Below are 21,698 nucleotides of genomic sequence, written 5' to 3'. Positions count from 1 at the left end.
TGGAAACTCGCTGGGAGACTTTGGACCAATTATTATTTCCCAGATCAACTTACCTGTTGTGGGAGTGAAATCGTGATTTCCCTATAAACTGTATTGAGCTTTTGGAGGAAAATTAGGATATATAAATTTAACAGACAAATAGTAGACAGTTTCTAAATTGGCCAATAGATTTGACCAACTTCTTCATCCTCACCTCATTGCTGTTAAGTATGTTGAACTATGTAGTTGTCACATAGGCTAGGAATTAACTATGTCATACAACATAACTGGAATGTATTTGGCTGGAAAAGATTAGTTTCTGTGAAAAAATAGCTGTGATTGTTTAGATTTCTGGAACGAAAGATAATTCCTTTCACAGTTGCTGTACTCTAATCAAGGTGTGAAAAATGGCCTAGTGGCAATGCAGGTAAATGGAGCATGCATTTAAAGGGGTGCTTGGTTAGCTTGCAATCCAGTAAGCAATTTGTGTGCATATAATTATGAAGATGTTTATAAATAGTTTGGCTACAAGTGATCAGTAGTTTATGCCATGAAGTAACAAAGGTTTTTAGGGACACAATTGACTTTGTGGACTGACTGAAAATTTAACATGTGGATGGTAGCTTTAAAAATAGCCATCCTTAAGATCATTTGCAAACATGTTAGTGGATGTCCCTTGTTGCTGTAAGAACTACTTGTTACATTTGTCGATTTTAAAGTGAAGGTTTAGGGTGGGAACTTAAACAGATTTAAAAAAAAATTTTTAAATTGAGCTTATCTCTAAAGTACTGTTTGGATTGATACCTTCTGTATTTGACTGTCATTAAAAAAAAGGCATTCTCACTTCTGTTTATTAATGTGCTGGTCCAAAATCAGAGAGAGTCATCTTTAAGAAATTATTTTTTGACAAGAGTATTTCTGCCTTCTTGCAGCTAGGCTATTTTTATTTTTCAAAATATGATTGCAGATCTCCACATATTCCAGAATGCGCACTAGCATTATAGCATTCATCTCACTAGACAAACAATCTGATGTTCTAATGCATTTTAATTTGGGTAGGTGTTGGGAGAGATTGAAATTAGAGTCCCCACAGATTTTTCCCATCTTAAAATAATTAAAGACACAGTTGATCAGTCTTGCGGACTTACTATCTTAAGTTTTGTGGGATTTATCCCCACATGTGTATATGTGTTATCTGCCTTCAAGTCATTGTTGACTCCTGGTAACTGCTTGGACAAGCCCCTAGAATTTTCTAGGCAAGATTTCAGAAGTGGTTTGCCATTGTCTTCTTCCTAGGGCTGGGAGAGAGTGACTAGTCGAAAATCACCCAGCTGGCTTTGTGCCTGAAGCAGTCTGGTTTCTAGACTGATGCCATAACCACTACACCAGATTGGCTCTCACCCCCCAAATGATTGTATGTTATATTACAGATAGGTTTTAAATTCGCTAGAAGTGATTGCCTTGAATACAATATAATTTACTAAAATATATTTTGCTTTCTTGGTGAATATCTAATTATTTAATACAAAAAGATTGACCAAAATATATTTTGCATTCTTAGTGAATATCTATTTAATACAAAAAGATTGACTTTAGGTTCATTGGATTGAGTTCTACAATTTTATCAAAATAACTTCTATAATTGCTTTATAAAAGCATTGCATTCCCAGGTTCAAAACAACTTGACCCTAACTGTAGGTTCTTCAGTATGCTTTTGTGTTAGACAAGGTTCAGGAAAAACAAAATCTGGAATGTTTGGGTTGTTCCTAGTTCCAGGCAAACCAACATCTGGGGGAATTCCAGAGTGGTTTTATGGGGTGAGTAGGGCAAGGCTGGTGTGCTTTATGCCATTTCTCCCCTCCTACCCTCAGCAGCTCACAGTGTAGCATATCTTATTGGCCAGTGGTTTTCCTTCCCTTCCCTCAAGCACTCCCGCTGCTGATGTCCCAGTGCAGCAGAAAACACTTAGTATTGTTCTCCTAGAGTAGCATATTCTACTAGCTCTCCCTCCTTTATCTTCCCAGCATTTTTTAAAATTTATTTTCTATCCCCCGTGTATTACTTTTATAAATAACTCAAGGCGGCAAACAAACCTAATACTCCTTCCTCCTCCTCTTTTCCCCACAGCAACAACCCTGTGAGGTGAGTTGGGCTGAGAGAGAGGGACTCTGGCCCAAGGTCGCCCAGCCAGCTGTCAGGCCTAAGGCGGGACTAGAACTCTCAGTCTCCTGGTTTCAAGCCCATTGCCTTAACCACTAGACCAAACTGGCTCTCTTTTTCCCCTCTCCTGACACACCTCAGCCATCACCACTTATGTCCTTGGCTGTTTTCTATTCTCCCATCACCTTTATCTAAAATGCTTATCTGTGGTCCATCCCTGGAGCCAAACAATGCCATTTTGTTACATACTCAGACCAAAATCATATGAAACAAACTTGAGCATGAATCATCCAAAGTTGGCTGTTCTGTGCACATCCCTAAAAATCATTAAAAATAAATGTGTGAATATTCTGTTATCCAGTTGTCTTTAGTTCAGTTAGTTTGGAGAATTGTTTTCCCCAGAATAAAGCTTAATTAATTATTCTTTGGTGTAATGAGTTTATAAGCAGAGCTTGATCTTACAATCGGCATATACATCCGCACTACATATTAATTTTTTTTCTAGTTCAGAAGGCATTATATACTTTTCAGAACATAAGTTTTGCTGCTGCTTCCCTGACATCACTGCCTTCCATTCCATCTTACCTTCCGTTCATTGCTGTGATGTTACCATTTCTGAATTATTTTTCCATATTGCCTTGAAGTATTGCTGACTGTTATAACTAGAAGAAAAGGAGCAAATACTTAGCACAGCATAGCACTGGTGTCCCAGGCTGGCTCACTAATCTGGGTTTCTGGCTCTGCATGGCACAGTAATGACAAATTTTGGTTTACAGGGCTCCTTTGAGATGACATAGCTAACTAACTAAAGCTCTTTCATTTGTTTGGCATGTCCTTGCTTCACATAGCATGCTAAACTCCTCATGGATCTGTCTGTGGTAGGGGTATGCAAAAAATGAAAAGTTTATTTTTAAGAACAAGAAGAAGCCTTTGCATTCTGAGGTGTCTGCCAAACTTTTGTTGGTCACTGCGGGTTAAACCACTGAGCTGCTGAGCTTGCCGGTCGGAAGGTCAGCGGTTCAAATCCGCCCAATGGTGTGAGCTCCCGTTGCTAGTCCCAGCTCCTGCCAACCTAGCAGTTTGAAAACATGCAAATGTGAGTAGATTAATAGGTACCGCTTCGGCAGGCAGGTAACGGCATTCCATTTAGTCATGCCAGCCACATGACCACAGAAGTGTCTACGGACAAACGCGGGCTTTTCGGCTTTGAAACGGAGATGAGCACCGCCCCCTAGAGTCGGACGCGACTGGACTTAATGTCAAGGGAAACCTTTACCTTTTTTAAGACCCCAAATACATTGGTTGTACAGTACCAGGTTATAGATAAAACAAAATCCAGTCAGGGTGAATCATGGCAAATCTTGCCTGCCTTTCCTCAACATTTTCATAGCCTTTTCCTCCTCCTTTCAGCTGTTGCCAGTATTCCAGCACAGAATAGCTCATCTGCCCCCATCTTCCTAGTGTTTTACCTCCTAAGCCATTAATGTTATTGCCTTTTTCCTTGCTGTCTCCCCAGCCACTTTGCCCTGAATAGAACAGCCCCACTCTGCTTTTTGCGTAGAGTAGAATAACCCCAATTCATTCTGTTTGCATACTAGTACAACCAAAAGAAGCTTGCTTTAGTTTGGGTATGAACTACTGTACTCAAAATTGTCTGTTCTGTACATAGAACAGTTCACACATCCCTAATCTGGGATTAGCACTTGCTCATGGGAGTAGCCAGAAGGTGGAGTTAGAGCCTGATGCTAATGTATCAGTATGGTTCTACAGTGTTTTGGATTCAGTTTTGAAAAGGTACCCTTGAGAATGCTGCATCATCTTTTTTACCGCATTAAAACAGCTACATTTATTTCCAGAATCACATAACTATAGCAAATGCACAATTCTAAAATAATTCAGCTACTTGAATGAGTTGTTATGAGGTGCCGCATTCACACATTTAAAGTTCTCTCATCTGAAACATCATGTTAAGAGGATTTTATATTATATATAATATATGCCATTCTAATTCCCATGAAATCCTGATTCTATATTTTATTAATTCTTACTATCTATTTAGGTAGGTGTTCATATGCAGTCTAAACTGTTTTGGTATTGTTTTACTAATAAAAAGTTAGATAATTTCTTTTGAACGCTAATGTGTAATGTAGAATATTCTGTCTTTATACAAAACCTGTATTTTTATGTTTATAAAGCTGTGAAGCACTGTGTGTGCGCATGCGCTTATATGGATGGACGGTCAGCCAGCACAGCTATACATATGTATGGAAATAGTTGGACCTGACCATAAGATTGAGGATTCTGTCCGCACTGTACTGTAGTAACATTGTATGACTATATAGTGTACTGAGTTGAGTGGAATTTACTTTTGGAAAGTGGGAATAGAAATGCAACCCTAATGTTTACTTTAGGGCTAGATTTACATGATTTCAAATCTAAATTGCTGATATTCATGAAAATGTGCTTCACTTATTTTGAAGTTACACCTTGACCTTTTGTGGTTTGGATGTTACAATTTTGTCTTTGAGCTCCATACATTTAGTATTTATGTAATATTCATCAGCTTATTTTATGTTGCCATTGAACATTTTGCTTCAAAAAGTAATATAACTACATTACATGTAAACAACTTGAAATGCATTAGAAAAATGACTTTTGGAGAAATGTGAAGCAGTTTCTATTTGAAAAAAAAACTGAATTTGACTAAAACCAATTTGTACTACTGCAAATGGAAACACAGCCAAGGCATGCAACTGCTGAAAATATTATTGCACATCTGTTGCTGAATTCTAGATAATTCAAGGTTTAATCCTGTGAAAATATGAGTGCAGCATTTCACAGTGTTCAACTTCTCACAGTTGAACAGACAGAAAATTGTCAAGACTTGCTCTGCAGTCTCTTTAGCATCAACTGCAACTAGTTTTGAAAAGTTGACATAATTATTTTGGATCATTTGACTCTAAGCACTTTGAAATCAAACCATGTTTATAATCATACAAATGTGTAAGAAAATGAAATTTCTATTTTTATATAAAAGTAAGCAATATTTTTTTAAGGGCTCATGTTAAAAATATAAGGAGATTTGAGATAAGCTCATAAAATTCTTCTTTCCAAAGATTTCCAAATTTGACAGCATATTAATATAACATTTGTTCTGAAAAAGCAAGTCACTTTTGAGTAATAATTATTTTTGAATTGCATGATAGAAATAAAGTTTTTTGACAAAAGGGTAAATTGTCTCTTCTTTTTTAAGAAAAGAAACTTGGTACAAGGCGTTTTTGCCAGTATGGTTCTTTGTCTATACATAAACAATATTACATACTGCATAGATCATCACAATGTATGAGAACAGAAGCATTGATTAGGAAGGTATGCAGCAGCTGTAGTTAGCATTTATCCATGCATCATGAATAATATGACTACAAGATGAAGTCATAACTTTTGTATTTGAGAAACAGCTGTTGTGTTTTTGTTACCTCACACACAAAACATTGCTTTTCAGTGGAGTCAGTTCTTTTATCTGAAATCAATAAATGATGTTCATACATGTGTGAATGAGTCTTAACTCACGTCTCAGTGAACTATAAACAGGCATTGATAAGTAGAACAAGACAGAAATGATGCAGTTCTTTCAAAAGTATTTTGCTACATTTATCTAGTTTATTTCAATTTTACACATTTCTAGATAGAATTAAACTCCACTTGGTTTGCTTAGTTTTTATAAGAGTTCAGCCTTTTAACACAATCAGATGCTTGCTTATTCAGTATAAACCCCTGCTGAGTTCCATAACATTTACTCAAATAAATGGATTTAAATCAATGATGGCATGAATTCTTATTTTCCACCCCTGCTCCCACCTGCTGTTGACATTTTGAGTATCTCTGCAAACAGATTTGCAATTGAGAAAGAAGATAACTGATGGGAGCTCTTGTTGAATGTGCTGAATTTTGCTCACATAATGTGTAATAAAATGTGTCTCACCCTAATTTTAACATACCCTGTCACATTATGTCTGTACATGTGCCCATGCTAAAAGTATAAGATTAAGTGACTATTTTGAAAAGTGAGACATGGATTTGAAAGAGGTACATGTATTATCTCTGAAAATGCTTTTGTTGATAAAAAAAAATTGGAAAAGGATTAGAAGAAATATTCAGGAATATATTTTATGGTGTTTGAAGATTATCTCTTGAAAATTTATATTAGCCTCTTACTAAGTTGGTTCTTGTTAAAGCAAAGATTTGCATTTTTAAAATGCCTTTAGGCTTTGGTTGCCCTTAGGACTGAACATCCTAGTTTGAGGTGACATCTGTTTATGGAATGTTCAAAACTGCACTCCCAAGATCCTCAATAACAGATTTCTGTAGTTGGCACAAATCAGTGACATGTCCCTATCTTAGTGATGCTTCCTTGTACTTTGTTAGATAATTCAAACAAGGAAGCTGATGCTTCCTTGTACTTCATTAGATAATTCAAACAAGGAAGCTGATGCTTCCTTGTTCTTCATTAGATAATTCAAACAAGGAAGCTGATGCTTCCTTGTATGTACCTTGTTAGACGATGCAAGCAAACTGAGCTGCAACTTGTAACAATTAAAGTGAGAGGATCTCAGCATTTTAGCCTAAGCATTTAGAACACAATTCTCTTTGTCCATGATTTTGGTATTTAGTATAGAAGTAACTATTGTCTGGTACTTTATTTCATCAAAGGATTCAAAATATTGCTGGTCTTCCTTAAGAGAAGGTACTGAGAAGGAAGAGGTAGGAGCAAGTGCAGATTGAGTTATATTAATCATTTCAGTTGCAATTTTAGTTAGCTTATTTATATTTTCTTATCAATGATGCACATTACAACTGATAAGAGTTTTAACATTATTTAAGACAATTTTTTCCAGATTTGCCTCTTGTGCATTTGTTTCTTGTACTATGCTTCTTCCTTGCCACCCGACCCATAGAAAAAATGTTAGAAACTTCTGCAGATTGAGCCAATGTGTTCTTTTGCATGTACACCTTGTCTGTTTAGGGACACCCAAAAGCCCAGAATTTTTTAAAAGCAGAGGTTGATAGTTATAGGGCATAGCAATTTATATTAATAAAAGGAAAAATCCTTCTTTACAGAGACCCACAACTTCAGACTCTAAGAGTGCCCAGGTAAATAGTGGGCAATCCAATGACTAGTATTAAACAATACTACAGCATACAGTCTATTTTGATAGTATCACATAACTAATTGTTAAATGTATAGTAGCTTAGCCTATATCTCAAAAAGTTAGGCACTAATAAAACATTTTGTGAACTTCATGATTTTGGCCTGCTAATCCATCAAAACGATGCATTGGGAGCAAATTCTTTGCCAGTATAAGAATCGTTTTCTATAAAACAGACTAATTTACTTTGAAACATTATTGATTTTTATATTGTATTTAGTTTTTAATACATGCGTTCCTAAAAAATTCAGTTTATATACAATATAATCAAATCTCACAGACTAGAAATCAAAGGTATAATATAGGATTTGCTGTAAAAATCTGGGCTGTGGGAGCTGGAGATGATGGAAACCAGACGTAACCACTTGGGAGTGCCAGGCCGGAGAAGGAGCCCTTGGATGTGCAATTTGTAGGTGGGAATCTGATAACTCCCTGCTCCACCGTCATGCTCTCTTAGGTGTTCTCATGCAAGTCATTCTAAGCAGTTGTGAGGATTAAATCCGACACTCCCGTTGATGTTTTGTGGTTTTGGAAGGAAGGGTATGATGTTGATAAATGCTTGTGAAAATACAAGATACTCATATTCAGAAGTGAGTCATACTGAACTTGGTAAGGCTTGCAAGGTGTTCATGTGTGTTCTAAAATAAATCATATGGAGTTTGGTAGAATTTTCCTGGGTAAGTGCATAGGATTACAACTTTAGTTTTTAATTTGAGAATTGGAATAAAAAACAAATATGATTTTTTTTTGTTAACTTAGCTAGTTTTGATGAATGTGTGGCTTCCTCCACTTCATTGTTAAAATTTTCTAAGACTGGAGATTTGTTTTTCTCTCAAATCGCTATCAGTTGCAGTTGGCAAAATCACTATTGTCACTTAGATATAGAAATAGAAGGCTAGATGCTGCTTTCAAGAGTGTCTGGCAACAAATTTTAACAATTTGTATGGTTGCTATAGAAGATAAGGTTGAGTGAGCAAGCTGGTAGAAGAGGGATTTTCATTCATTTTCCAGCCACTGCATTTTGTAAATGGCATTTTAAAAAAAGTTAGTAGCTTGTTGGCTATTGGGGAAGACATTTCCCTTTCACCATAGCAAGCAGGGAAATTCAGCTATTAATCTCTAGAGAAAAGAAAATAAATCAGGACAATTGCTTTTTGTGGCTTATGTACGATGTTGGTTTATTAGATTTGTAGTCCTGGATTTCTAACCCCCGGCAAATTCAGAGGAAGTAGAAATATTTGCATTTGTTTCTAGGTTCCTTCTATTTCTGTCCCTCACCATTAAGAGCTATATAACTTCCTTCAGCTTTTAGCTCCAATCATTTTAAATAAAAATTGAGGGATAGTTATGATTAGAGAAATGGTAATAGTGGCTTTTCCTTTCTTCTGCCTATTGGAGGAAGTACATAATAAGATAGAAGTGGTTGGGTGAATGTAAATGCTTGAAATATAAGGAAAAAATGGGATAAAATATTGTTTGTACATGAAACTCAGTAGATAGAATACATGTTTAAATTGCTTCCTTTGATTAATTGGTTATTCTGTACTTTCTAAGTTGTGCTTTAGACCATATCTTGAACAGTATATAGTTTACAGTGACTAATATGAGTAGCATGAACTATACATATACTGACTTAATATGATTAAGTTCTTTGGATATTCATGTAAAAACCAAAACAATCCCCTGCCTCCAGAAGTTCATTAGATTAGTATTTCATGTCTATATAAATCTAATGTGTGGTTGGTAGAAGTTGACATCGACTTGATGCCACATAATCAGTCAATACAGGTATTATTGTAATGTATTATAATCATATCTATTGCAAGTTTTGTTGTGAAGTATGCCCATAACCCATATTAGAGCCAGCTATTATGAATTGTAGTTAAAGCTGCATGGAGTAAGCAATAACTCTCCTCTTGAAAGTTAGAAATTTGAAATCCTGTGAGTTTGTTCTTCGTATCTGGTTCCTTTAGGTAAAAATCCTCCTGAAATGATTTCCCCAAACACCTATATCTGATGAAGGCATAAATTGGTCCAAAATATTAAAGTGGAGAAATGCTCTTAGCAACATAAGTAAGCTAACTTATGCAACTTTATATTCTGAGAAGAATTAAAATGTAAAGGTTAAACGAACTAGTAAATAGAGCTTTAAAACGTGTGTATTTCAAAATATAATTAAGCTATTTAATGTAGAAATTAAAAATATTAGGAGTTCTACTTTTCCAGTGCTGAGTCACTTAAAACGTTAATTTTCTGTAATGATGTTCTGCTTTTAGGTTGTAAGCTTTTCTGAGTAAACATGCCAATAACATTTTCTGTTAAAGTTTAAATTGTATGCAATTGTTCTAAAGTGGATAATCATCCTTTTAAATTTTATTAAATTACAAATCAGGAAAATAAAACAAATTGTGCTTTACTTAGTTTTATTTTACTTCCTTATCTGTGATCTCAATATTAGTTCTAAACTATATTTTGAAATGCAACAATTAAAGATATTCACAAAAATTGAAAGCTAATTTCTCTGATTATTGTAAAGTTTATGTATCTATCCACAGGTAGGTAGACTTACACTAAAGCATTGAAGAGCAATGTTTCTTGATCTTGATTATGAAGCTATTCAGATACTAAGTAAAGACTTAAAAATACATTTATAGAAAATAGTGTGGGTAAATTTAAAGATTTATATGCAGTCCACTAAAGATTAAGACCTACTAGGTTATAAGGAACTTAATTTAAATGTGAAGAACAGTAATTTATATCCGGTGTCTTATTTTGTTACATCTGTCAGGAAATGCATGGTTATTTGGGGGGGGGGGCTTTATTACTTGTCAAGTAAACCAATTTGACAAGTAACCAGTTTGGCTGGTAACTAGATAAAGCCATTACATATTTTGCCTCATAGTGCCATATCAATTGTGCAAACCAGGGAAAATTTTTCTCTATTTTCTGGAGGAGCAACAGAAATTGCTTATAAATTTCTATTTAGTTTTGACATACAAAGAAGATGATGAACCACCCTGCAACTGTTCTCCCCCCGACAAACAAACACCATTAAAAAGAAGCACTCCGGAATCCAACATTCCCTTTTTTGAAATGCATTTATGCTAAGTTAGGAAAAAATCTTCAACGTATAGAAAATGCTGTCAGAAAAGTATTGTGGGATGCAAACTTGCACATTTAATAAAAGTGTGTAAATTCAGATTTCAGTGAAATAATTTTAATGTGTTTACACATAATTAAATTTTGAGGTATTTCCTTTTGTTAAAAAACATACATATTTTTGGTGAAATACAGAATAAAGAACTTGTGAGTATTCAGAGCAGCTTCTGATTTACCTCTTGGACCCACAGATTAGAAGTTGAAATAAATCAACAGCTTGTTATTTTGAAAGAAAATATTTAAAGAGGATTTTTGGTGTTACTAGAGGTCCTAATTCGTTGAATATTTATTTGGATTTATATTCCACTGTAATTTAGTGGAATACTGCCACATAATGATAATGTATCTGTTTTCCCATCTAAGTTTATGGTCCAAAACTGACCGAGGCAGTTTTAGATACTGACCGTCATCCACAAGTTTTACTTTCTGGATTCAAAGGGAAATTTAAAGTGCCACGTTCATTGATAACCTGGTCTTGTAGTCCTAGATTGATTAGTTGATAGTATTTCTGACATTGCTTTTTACTTGATAAAAGAACAAATTATTAAGTGTGCAAGGTCAGTTTAGGACCTTGACAGGATAGAGAAAGAGGGTGGAGACTTTTTTTAAAAGGGAGGACAAACATCTCAAGTGTTGTTTTTTTTAATTGCCATTAAATTGGCAGTGAGCTTTAGCAAAGTATTTAGTGATTTGCCATACTTTCAGTGAAATGTTCCTCAACAGTTGGCAGTCGAGGTTTATGGCTCCCATATTTCAAATTGAGGATTAGCAATTGGATGTCATCTCTCTTTGGGCTAATATTATTTTAAAGGTTTTCACTTCTGTGGTGGTTTGAGTTAAATTCCTAGTGGCTTACAACAGGGATGTGAAGCTATTAGGATCCAAAACCGGAAAAGTGCTTCAGAGAAGGCACCGTCACATCAGCTGCACCTGTTGGCCTCTCCTTAATGAAGGTACGCCCTTTCACGCTTCCTACACTGCGAGCCCAGGAAATGATGCAGTAGCTTTAAGGAGGCGCTGTCAGTTTCAGTGGGCATCCCTCGATTACAGCATAGAGAAATACTGAGCCTCATGTCCTGAGTGAATTATTATATATGTCATTTTATTTAACTGGGTCCTCAGTTCTTGACACTTCAGTCTGGAAGCTAACTAAGAATTATATAGCTGTCAGGTTTTTGTGCCTAGATTCTAGATTCTTAAAATACTTTTCATTTATGTTTTAGAATTGATTGCATATACTAGACTTCACAAGAGGAAGATTTATTTAAGCTACAGGAAAAAAAGCCAGTGTCACCTAAGTATTGCTATAATAGAAGAATCAAATTTTAAGACATCACCTAATGTTAAGTCACTGTGAATTATATTGCCACACTAAACAGAGTATTTTGAAGAAAAAGGCAATGTTAAAAAGGTTTAATAAGTTCCAAAGCAATCCTAAATTTGTTGTAATTAAATTGGCAAACTTTCAAATTCGGTTTTTTTTACCTCTTGGGACACCACAGCCATGGTATTTTTGAGTTTTCATTTCATCAGTTCATTCAAAGTCATCTATTCCACACACACAGCTCACAGTTTGGCCTTGTCTAATTTTTGTGTTGCAGTAGGTGACTCTCAGATAAGAGACTTGCCCTGGGACAGAAGAGATTGTAAGGAGAGGAATCTGTTCTCTTGCCTTACAGTTATCTTCCTATATCCTTCCTTTGCTGAGAATAACTCATGCAGAGTTCCTGATATCTGATACTGTGCTGTACGATAAGGCAGACCAGAGTGATGCTACTAGGTTGATATTCATCTTATACTGTATTCAGAAATAGCATTTATCTCATAGGGTGATCCCTGGAAGGGAGAAGCTTGAGCAGTTATCTAATTCACTCCATGCAAGGTAAGATTCCTTAGACATTAAACCACCCTGGCAGAATCGTTCCTAATCCATTTTAATCTTACTGTTTGATTTTAGTCTGAATAAGTACACATCAACAGCCATAGTGGAACTTCCTTCTTCTGCTTAAAATTCTGAGAATTCTCAGTGCTAAGCCTAGTGGAGGAAGGACAAAGCTCGTCATCTTTCCATCGGTCAACTTGGTTTCTTCTTCTCCATAGCCATCTCAAAAAAGTAGAGGGAAGAAAACTCAGTCCTTCCTTTGCCAGTCCACTAGGTCAGAATTACTGTTGTGTTTTCATCTACTTTAAAAAGCCCAAAATCTACATTTTCTGTAGGCCAAGGTGACCAGATTACTTTCACAAGTGCCATGGAACCCAGGCTACTTTCTTCCTAGTTCGTGTAATGTTTGTCAACTTACTTGCATGACTAATTTATATATGGCATATAATTTAGATCATCCTAGGAAGGCCAACTTTTTTTTTAAGGCCATTAGAAGGAACAGGAAACTAACATTTATGGCCCATGTAATGTACTTATGCATGTACCTGGCTTAGTTTTATTACAGCGCCACTCTGTTGGATTTATTTAACATTTGTAGCGTGAAATCATTCCATTCTACACATAGCTGGACCCAGTTTTATTTAGCGCGATGAGCACTTGTGTGACTGAGAATGAATTATTTTGAATCATAATCAGGTAACTCTAGAGATTTGTTCTGTGATCTGTTTATATTCTCCTATTCATTTTACAGTTGCCCTGTTATGGGAAGAAGGAATAACTGAGGAACAGGAGAAGAGACAACAGTCAGATAAAAGAAATCTGAGTCTGGGGTAGAAACGTAATTTGAGAAAGCATCCCAGAAATGACCCTCCCTAGTTCTCATGAAGATAATGGGAGGGAGGGTGGAAGTGCTTTATACCTACAAGATTGTGTTACTATAACCTTATAATAAAATTAGTATTAGCTTGCGTGTCTTTGGTTTCCAAGTTTGGTCAACCTTGGAGGGCTGACACCCCCCCATTTCTTATGGTCAGTCTTTGCAAATAGAAGGAATACTGTACTCTGTGTGTGTATGTATGTATACACATAGACATTATATATACACCTCTACACATACACCCTTGTTGTAAGATTGATGGATTGATTTGTTAGATCATGACATTATAATATAATGGATTGCTTATGATTTATTGCTGGTTGGGCGGGTTGTCTTTTTAGTATGTAAAATTCCTCAATATGTACAATTTCAGAAGACAGGTCTAAAATTGCAGGTTGATGGGCGGCCTTGAAAAAGTCACTAGCCATCAGCAAAATCTTTTCTTGCAGGATCCCTGTGAAGCTTTAGCACTATTCAGAGTCCTCAGAGGAAGGGATGAATGTAAATTAGTAATTATGTTGTTCTGATTTGAATCTTCTTGCTCTTTATGGCTTAGTTTCTCAGGTCATTCTTCCAGCTGTTCCTAAGATGAGAAAATGTAATTTTTAAAGACTGCTTTGAAGTCTAGGCTTTACAAGATATATTATCAATCATCAGTTTAAAATTTACTTCAGCTCCTTTGCATGAACAAATTTTAGCTTTTGCATATTGCCAGAGTAGGACATCCATGAGCTTAATGGGACTTGATTTTAAATATATAAAAATAGTACAAAATCAGTGACCTGCAATTTGCATTATGTGTCTTAGGGAGGTTATGTTCGAAACAGAGATTCTCTTCAAAATTTTCTACTTAATATGGGTGTGTTTCTCAGTGTGTGCATATATTAGAAAACAGTAAGGATTCTAGTACTCTAATAATGGTGCTACTGGACGTCTTAAGATGGTCTTCTAATGAATGGACATTTTAATAGGAAAAATGATGAGCTCTTCCAAAACCACCTTTGATCCCAAGAACTTCCAATAAAAACTCTCCCTCTATTTTTTTTTTTCGTTTGAACGTAAGTATCTATGGAAGAAATTGGTGGCTAGCCAATATATTATGCACTGATTACTTTTCCATACATAAATAGGAATTTGGGTATACTTTTCCAATTCGATTATACCTTCCATTTGCTTTTTGAAAGTGGCCAGGAAATCGTATAGGAATAGCTTAGTATGATTTACAAATAAATATTAAAATTGTAATTATTAGTAAAGATTACTTTTATATATTTTGATTAAATTTTCATGGGCTGGTCCCCATGCGCACTGTACACTCAACATACATAGGTAAAGACATGTTTATTCTAAAAAGTTTTTTGAAAAATTAATTACTGTAGTTCCTATCACTTTAAACAACATTTATTGCTGCAGGTAATTCAGCACCCCCCCCCCCCCAAAGAACTTAACAGATGGAGCTTTCATTTTTCTTTGCTTGCAGAAAACAGAAATGAAGGTTCATAGGCACACGCAATTTTGCCTCATTTGTTTGCTGACATTTGTCTTTCATCAATGTCACCATTGCCATGAAGGTGAACATAGCCACAATGACTGTCAGATCTCAGAAAATGAAAGGACCGAGCCTGAACCAAGTAAGGAAGCTGAAGTTAAGCAGAAATACTACATTGAAAAACTCTTTAATCGTTACGGGGAGAATGGAAAGTTGTCGTTTTGTGGCCTGGAGAAATTGCTGATGAGCCTTGGCCTTGGAGAAGTTAAAATAGTAGAAATAAATCATGAGGACATTGGCCACGATTATGTTTCTTACTTAGAGGTACTAGATATACAAGAAGGAAAGCATTCTCATTCCCACAACCGTCCTCATTCCCATAATCACCCAAGCTCAGAAAATCAGACTGCAAACGAAGGGTCTAGCAAAAGGAGCCAGAAGTGTGATCCAGTGAAAGAAGTCACCGAATCATCTTTGAAACCTGATGGTAGATACACTCATGTTTCTAATAATCATAGACACCACAAGCATCATCACCGCCGTCATGCACATCGCCACATGGACCATAATAGTACCCATCAATCTCACAGTGACTCCGTTAACACCAGGGATCACGGGGAACCAAGTCACGAGCCTTCCACGGAAACCAACACTACTCAGGAACAGCCTGAAAGAAAACTACGTAGGCACCCTAAGAAATGGCGGAAAATGAAGAACAGGGAAGTTTCAAGAGTTACAGCACAAGATTTTACTCCCAATCATGACTCAAATGAGCAATATGAACATAATCATGTCCACAAACATGACCACATGCATGATGTGTCTTTCTCACATGTGCGTTTTCATGAACACAATAATGATCATTCAGCTACTCATGGACATCAAGACCCAAACCCTGCCAGTGGGGATGGGTATCGACATACCAGCAAGCGAGAGGCACCTGATAAACAAATCAGCGTGGGGAAGCATGCTAATCACAAGAACCATAATGAAGATGAGCACCCTCCTGAAGAGGTCTGTATGAGCCCAAAAAGAACATGATGAATCTATAAGAAAAAGTAGCCTTACCCAACTTTTTGCCCATCAGAGCCAGCTTTTGTGCTAAGAACTTTAGAAATTGCAATTCTATATAGCAGTGTGTAGCAAGGGAAGAGCTATATAAAGCAGGGTGCATAGTGTGAAGGGCTTCTAGATAGGCACTTGCTTGATGGTGCATTACTGAGCACAACTAACAGTGTAATTGATAAGGAAGTAAAAAAAGGTTATTTGCATGGCTGTTTAGATTATCCCAGGATGATAAATCCAAGGTATTACGTTTTATTTGTCTATATGACTAGCGGATATTTGCACCTCCTTCCTTGATGAACTGGTTAACTTCTTTATCTTGTATCCTTTTTAAAACTGTATAGGCAAATATTTAATAATCCTTGGCTGGCTGAAATGTCATTTGTCAGCCAATGATGAAATACTATTTATATATCAATCAGTCAATCAAATTTTGCCACTACCCATCTCCCCCCAAATCCTTTATATTACTGTTTCCCAGGAAGGATTTCAATATGTGTAAACATTTTCTGAATTTAAGTTTAAACTTTAAAATTCTCAGTAGACATAGTAAATTAAATGTCCCCCTCCCTTCCCCCCAAAACAACAGATTGCACTGTGTGCAAATTTACATTGCACACTCCCAGATTAATAACCTATCTCCAATATGTGATGGTTCAGGGCTAGGTAGCCATTCAGATTACAGAAGAGACATGTATAATTGTATGAGACTTGAGTTGCTAAGTATGCCTTTAATGATGGTACATGCTTAATTGTCTTCTTCCTAATTTGTTTGCAGTGCTTAAATGTCACACAGCTGCTAAGCCATTATGGTCTCCGCCCTAGTTCTCCAATTTCTCCCGGCTTGTTTACTTACCTGTGTCCTGCATTGCTGTATCAGATTGACAGGCGACTTTGTATTGAACATTATGAAGATCTGCTTCTTGAAGACTTGAATAAAGGAAAAAATGTGTCACTTGAGAACATGGAAAAAACAGGTGCATCAGGTGAGGAAGAAAATAGACTGAAAGATTTGTGGGTTTTCAGATTAGTTAATATAATTTCATTTAATGTATGTACCCACACAATATGTTCTTAACTTGATCAGGCCAGTTCAAGTAATAGAAGCCACCTGCTCACTGTTCTTTAGAAGATCCAACTTGAGTTCCTAGAGTCGTCATTCTTCACATGTTGTGTTCATTGGTTGAATCCCATTTTCTTGCTTGTATTGATCTTCAGAGCAACTGGGCAGTATTAATTCCCCTTGTGATTTTTTTTTATTACACTTCCAGTTACTTTATGATAACGTGAGCAGTCCAAAATGTGGTGGGTCCTAGAACACCCATTCTTGTCTGTTTGCAGAGTTATTCAGAATATTCCCTATTATAAACAAGTACAGTTATAGTACAGCCTCAACCATACATCAAAACTTGAGTTGAGGCTTTAATTATTAATCTCTGGCTAATGTACATGGAATTCTTGTACATACAGTAAATGTCTGTCTGAGGCAGCTACTTCGAAATGGCCAGTGGCTTTGCTACACAAATAAGATTTCCTCCATGCAACTGCATGTTTATTTTGCTTTGTATGAGCCTAGTAAAAATCACTCATGATGAACCATGTAGCACACACCCTACAGAAGAGTTAAAGAGTAGTTTTGTGGGCATCATCTCTAGCTGAGATAACACCAGGCAGATATTTTTGTTGAGGCTAAGGGCACCATTCTCAATTTTATTTTACTTGTTTTTAAAAATTAATTGAAAACATTTAATGGAAATCTGGCATGCTGCAAAGCAAAACCTCACCATTTTTGTGTTCAATAATGCTCTGTGCCGTGCTTGTACTCCAGGGGCATTCCTAGAAAATAACAGTGATCCGGAGTTGCAGTTGAATGCTGTGTTTGAAAATCTGCTGAGCTGGTCCAAAAAAAGAAAGATAGAAATAAACTGAGTTGAGAGAACATCCTGGGAGGTTAGATGGGATGGCAGAGAACTTTCACTTTTGGGAATGCTTTCTGATTGGCCACATATATGTCATGTCTCAAAATTCCAAATATACCTGCTGGCCCAAAATGTTTGGAGCCTTATGTGCTACAAGGGGAATTATTCCTAAGAGAATAGAAAAATGGGCAAGGTGTTGGGTGTACCCATGGTGTTCAGTAGAAAGCTCTCTTCTTAAGGATAATCCCATTATTTTAACCCTGTAGAGTCAGGAAGAGGTTCAATGGAGAGGTGAATCCCTCCCCACAGTTGTGGCCATGGGAACCTGGTGAACTTCTAAGAACAAAGTTGTAAAAATTGCACTCTGGCCTGTCCAATGTATACACAAAAGGAAGGAAACCACTGGCATTTTTGACAGCCCAGGAAAACATAAGATCAATCAGGGAAAGCTTAGAGACACTGGGGTGCAATTTATTTATTTCTCTAATTTTATTACCACCCATCCCCCCCCAAAGAGGGGGGACTTGTATGCAGTGGATGCTTAAAATGTGATAGATAGGATGCTTGGTAATGGGGAAGCTATAGCACTGTTCAGTTTTTAAAGAGGCATTTTATTCTCAGGCCTTTCGCCATGTAGGTATTCATAGATTCCCATGAAACTGTCAAATGATGAATAATAGCATTTTGTTTTAAAACTGGCACAAATGTTGCAGTCATAGAAAAAGCTTGGAGAGGATTGCCCTTACTCTGAAAGTAATAAGGTTGATAATAATGAGTGTTGATTAGTTTTGCAGATGTTTATTAGCATTGTCAGAAATAAAGCACAAAATGAGTATGTGTGGATATATGTTAATAACTGTCAGAAAGAATGCCCTGGTAATTATTTTTAATGACTGCAGCATCATTAAGAAAATGTAACATGTTGTGTATAAATCTCCCATAGTGACATAGCAGCATCTCTCTTATTAACTTTATTCAAGGATTCATAACACTAAATAATCTTTACACTGTATTTGTTAGCAAATAGTTCTTTTCTCTGGGTGGTCTTGTTTTAGTAAGATTTGACCCTAGTTTAATTGCCAGGAGAGTTTATGGAAAGGCTGCTAAGCATTTTCTGTCAATTAAAATGTTGAAAATGACTTTGTGTATGTTTAAAAAAAAACATACACCCAGAAAACCTGTTAGCTTGTATATGTCTTTAAACCAAGCTAATTAGAAAGTTTCCACAGATGAATGCTTCTTTTTGAAAGAAGCATTTTTCTAACTAGATGATGAGGGAGGAATTGATGAATAGGTAATCTCAAGGACCTGCAACACTTAAAATTACCACTTTGTATGAGTGGCCTTTGTCCACTGTAATCAGGAAGCTGTCTGTTTTCTCACCTCTGGACATAGAAAATGAAGTGTAATACAAACAAACAATCCTCCAGTTTTCCAATTATTTTTTTTAATTGTCCTGTTCTGCTACTTTAAAAACAAAATTACAAGGCCCTGGTAACCTGACGTCCTTGAGGCACATTGACCTTTCAGCTCCAGAATTTCCAGCCAGCGTGACCATTGGTCTTACTGGCTAGCTTTGAAGGGCTCCAAATTGGAAAAGACTACGCTAGCACAGTGCTTCAGTATCCTTTCTGTTCACATTTGTGTAGGTGTCACATCAGTTTTTCTTGCTACTAAGTTTTTTTCCACACCCTTTGTTAGTGTTCCTGCTTCATCATCTTTGTCCTCTTTCCATCAGTCCCTGCTTTTACATCTTCTGTCGCCATCCCTCTCCCTCTCTTTACTCCATCATTCCTTTGCAGGCTATTTGTTTTTCCCAGTATATATCTTGCTGGATTTAAATGTAAACTTGCTGGATTTGATTAAAAGTTGCTTTATAAGGCTGTATTTACATTCCGCTCTTAATGTTTGGGTAGCTGTTGAACAAATGGTATACTTAAAACTGCAGAATTGGCCTTGGGGGATTTAGTTAAATTGAGGTGCCAGCTGTATTCATGAACATATATGACTGAATCCTTAAAAGACCCAGGCCGGTGTTCCCCATGTTTTCCGGGAGAAAAAGGTCCTGAGCAGCAGGAACTCCTCTGAGTGGAAGGTTACACTTCAGACATATTAAGTATGTTCCCCTCTCCCGTTGTTCAGCTTCTGTGAGGCAACCTCCTTTTTCTCACCCCAGGAAAGCGGCTTTGAAGGCTGGCGCCTAAACTTGGACTTGAACTGCACATTACATGGAATCAAATGGCATTGCTAAATCAAGCCTTTTTCCTTTGTGTGTGTGTTTTTTTTCCTGTAACGTGTAGAATCACGTGTATTGGCCATTCTCCAAAGTGAGGGGAAGAACACTGGGCATGTAATATTTGGCAGAAACCCCATATGATCCAAGCCTGCACCTTAAATAATTCTGTAAGATCTGTCTTCCACTTGGCTTTCTCTTTACATCCCTTTCCTTCCTCCAGCAAGAATGTTTGTGTTGAGCATGCCATTTTGATGATTTTCATAAATGTATTTACACTTTTTCTGGGGAGAGCTAACAGGTAAGAGAAAGGTATTCTGCAGAACAGAAAGGTTGCATTTGACAACATAGATTATACCTTTGCTACGCCAGTAGGCATCCTGTGTGTGTCTTTGCTTGGAAATTCCAATACAATACTAGAAACCCCCCAAGTCCTTAGTAGGTAAGTGAAAATACATAGATCTCACTAGTCAGTGAACACTGTTGGCTTGTTTTATTTATTTATTTGTCATCTTTTTATTACCGCCCATCTCTCCCACTCGGGGGACCCTGGGCGGTTCACAATAAAACAGTATAAAATTCAATAAAATCAGAATAATATCAATAAATATACATATAAAACATAATAAAATCCAACTGATGACAGATTTAATTCCACCCAAAGGGTGTTAGCTTTACAGTATTGGAATGAACTCTGATGAACCCCTTTAGATGAAATTAAATCTATTCAGTATTACAATAAAATTATAGTTTAGCCTAAGAGACTAACTCATATGGTTAGGAAAAAAAAAATGTCACATAACCTGCATTTGTTAGAAAAGTACATAATAGGTCATAATGGTTTGTGTTTTATTCAAATATTTATGATAGATAAATTTTAGCTGACAGCAGGTTTCCTTTGAATAATAATGGGTTTCTTTTGTTCTTTGGTTTATAATTTATTGATTATGATGTTTCTAATTCATGTTTTTCCTTTTCCTTTCACAGCCTGGATTTGTGGCATCATTTCTATCACAGTCATTAGCTTGTTGTCGTTACTAGGTGTGATCTTGATTCCTATAATTAATCAGGGATGTTTCAAATTTCTCCTCACCTTCCTGGTTGCCCTTGCTGTAGGAACCATGAGCGGAGATGCGCTACTTCATCTGTTGCCACACGTACGTTCAGTCTCATCCCAGTGCTTATGGCTTCCTTTGCGTGTGAAGCATCTGTGTTTCAGCACAGATGGGTAGCTAGACTGAAAATAACACCTGTAAGCAGAGGTCAGGTTTTGTGTATCTCACCTTTTTTTTTTTAAATGTTGTGAACAGAAGGCCTAGGTAGGAGTTAGATCTATTCTACAAATTGGGACATGGCCCAGTCAGTGAAAACCAATTTTGAGCCTTCTACATTTGGAAAAAGTAAAGCAAGGTTGAACTAATAAGCAGTTGAATTAATACATCTGTCTTGCTGTCTCAAAATCTGAGAGTGGATCTGAAGACTTTACAATAACGAGTGCACTTCCGTAGCATCACAAAATCATTTATCCAGGATATTATTTGGAATCAGCATATGTGGTCTAAAAACATTTTGTGTTACAAAGAACAGTTTTGTGTGTGAATTCATTCTGGACTGTCAGGAACCATCTGACTGACCGTTGCAGAGAACAGAATATTAGAGCAATTTGACCTTTGGCATGCTTGCTTTGGGGATAAGAATGGCACTTGGTATCACTGCTTCTGGCTGAAA

General features: G+C 36.5%; 1 protein-coding gene across 1 annotated transcript in view; it reads left to right on the top strand.

The window, feature by feature from the left end:
• SLC39A10 (solute carrier family 39 member 10) overlaps window positions 1-21,698 on the top strand; it is a 36,416-nt gene that overhangs the window by 1,374 nt on the left and 13,344 nt on the right. The window contains exons 2-4 of the mRNA XM_063318049.1: window positions 14,745-15,767; window positions 16,597-16,804; window positions 20,958-21,127. Coding sequence (XP_063174119.1) covers window positions 14,754-15,767; window positions 16,597-16,804; window positions 20,958-21,127 — 1,392 coding nt within the window. The 5' untranslated portion in view covers window positions 14,745-14,753. The remainder of the gene's footprint in view (window positions 1-14,744; window positions 15,768-16,596; window positions 16,805-20,957; window positions 21,128-21,698) is intronic.

Source organism: Candoia aspera, chromosome 1 (genome assembly GCF_035149785.1).
Source record: "Candoia aspera isolate rCanAsp1 chromosome 1, rCanAsp1.hap2, whole genome shotgun sequence".
NCBI lineage: Eukaryota > Metazoa > Chordata > Lepidosauria > Squamata > Boidae > Candoia > Candoia aspera.
The sequence above is the reverse complement of the archived record's forward strand: the minus strand, read 5'-3'. Positions and strand labels throughout refer to the sequence as shown.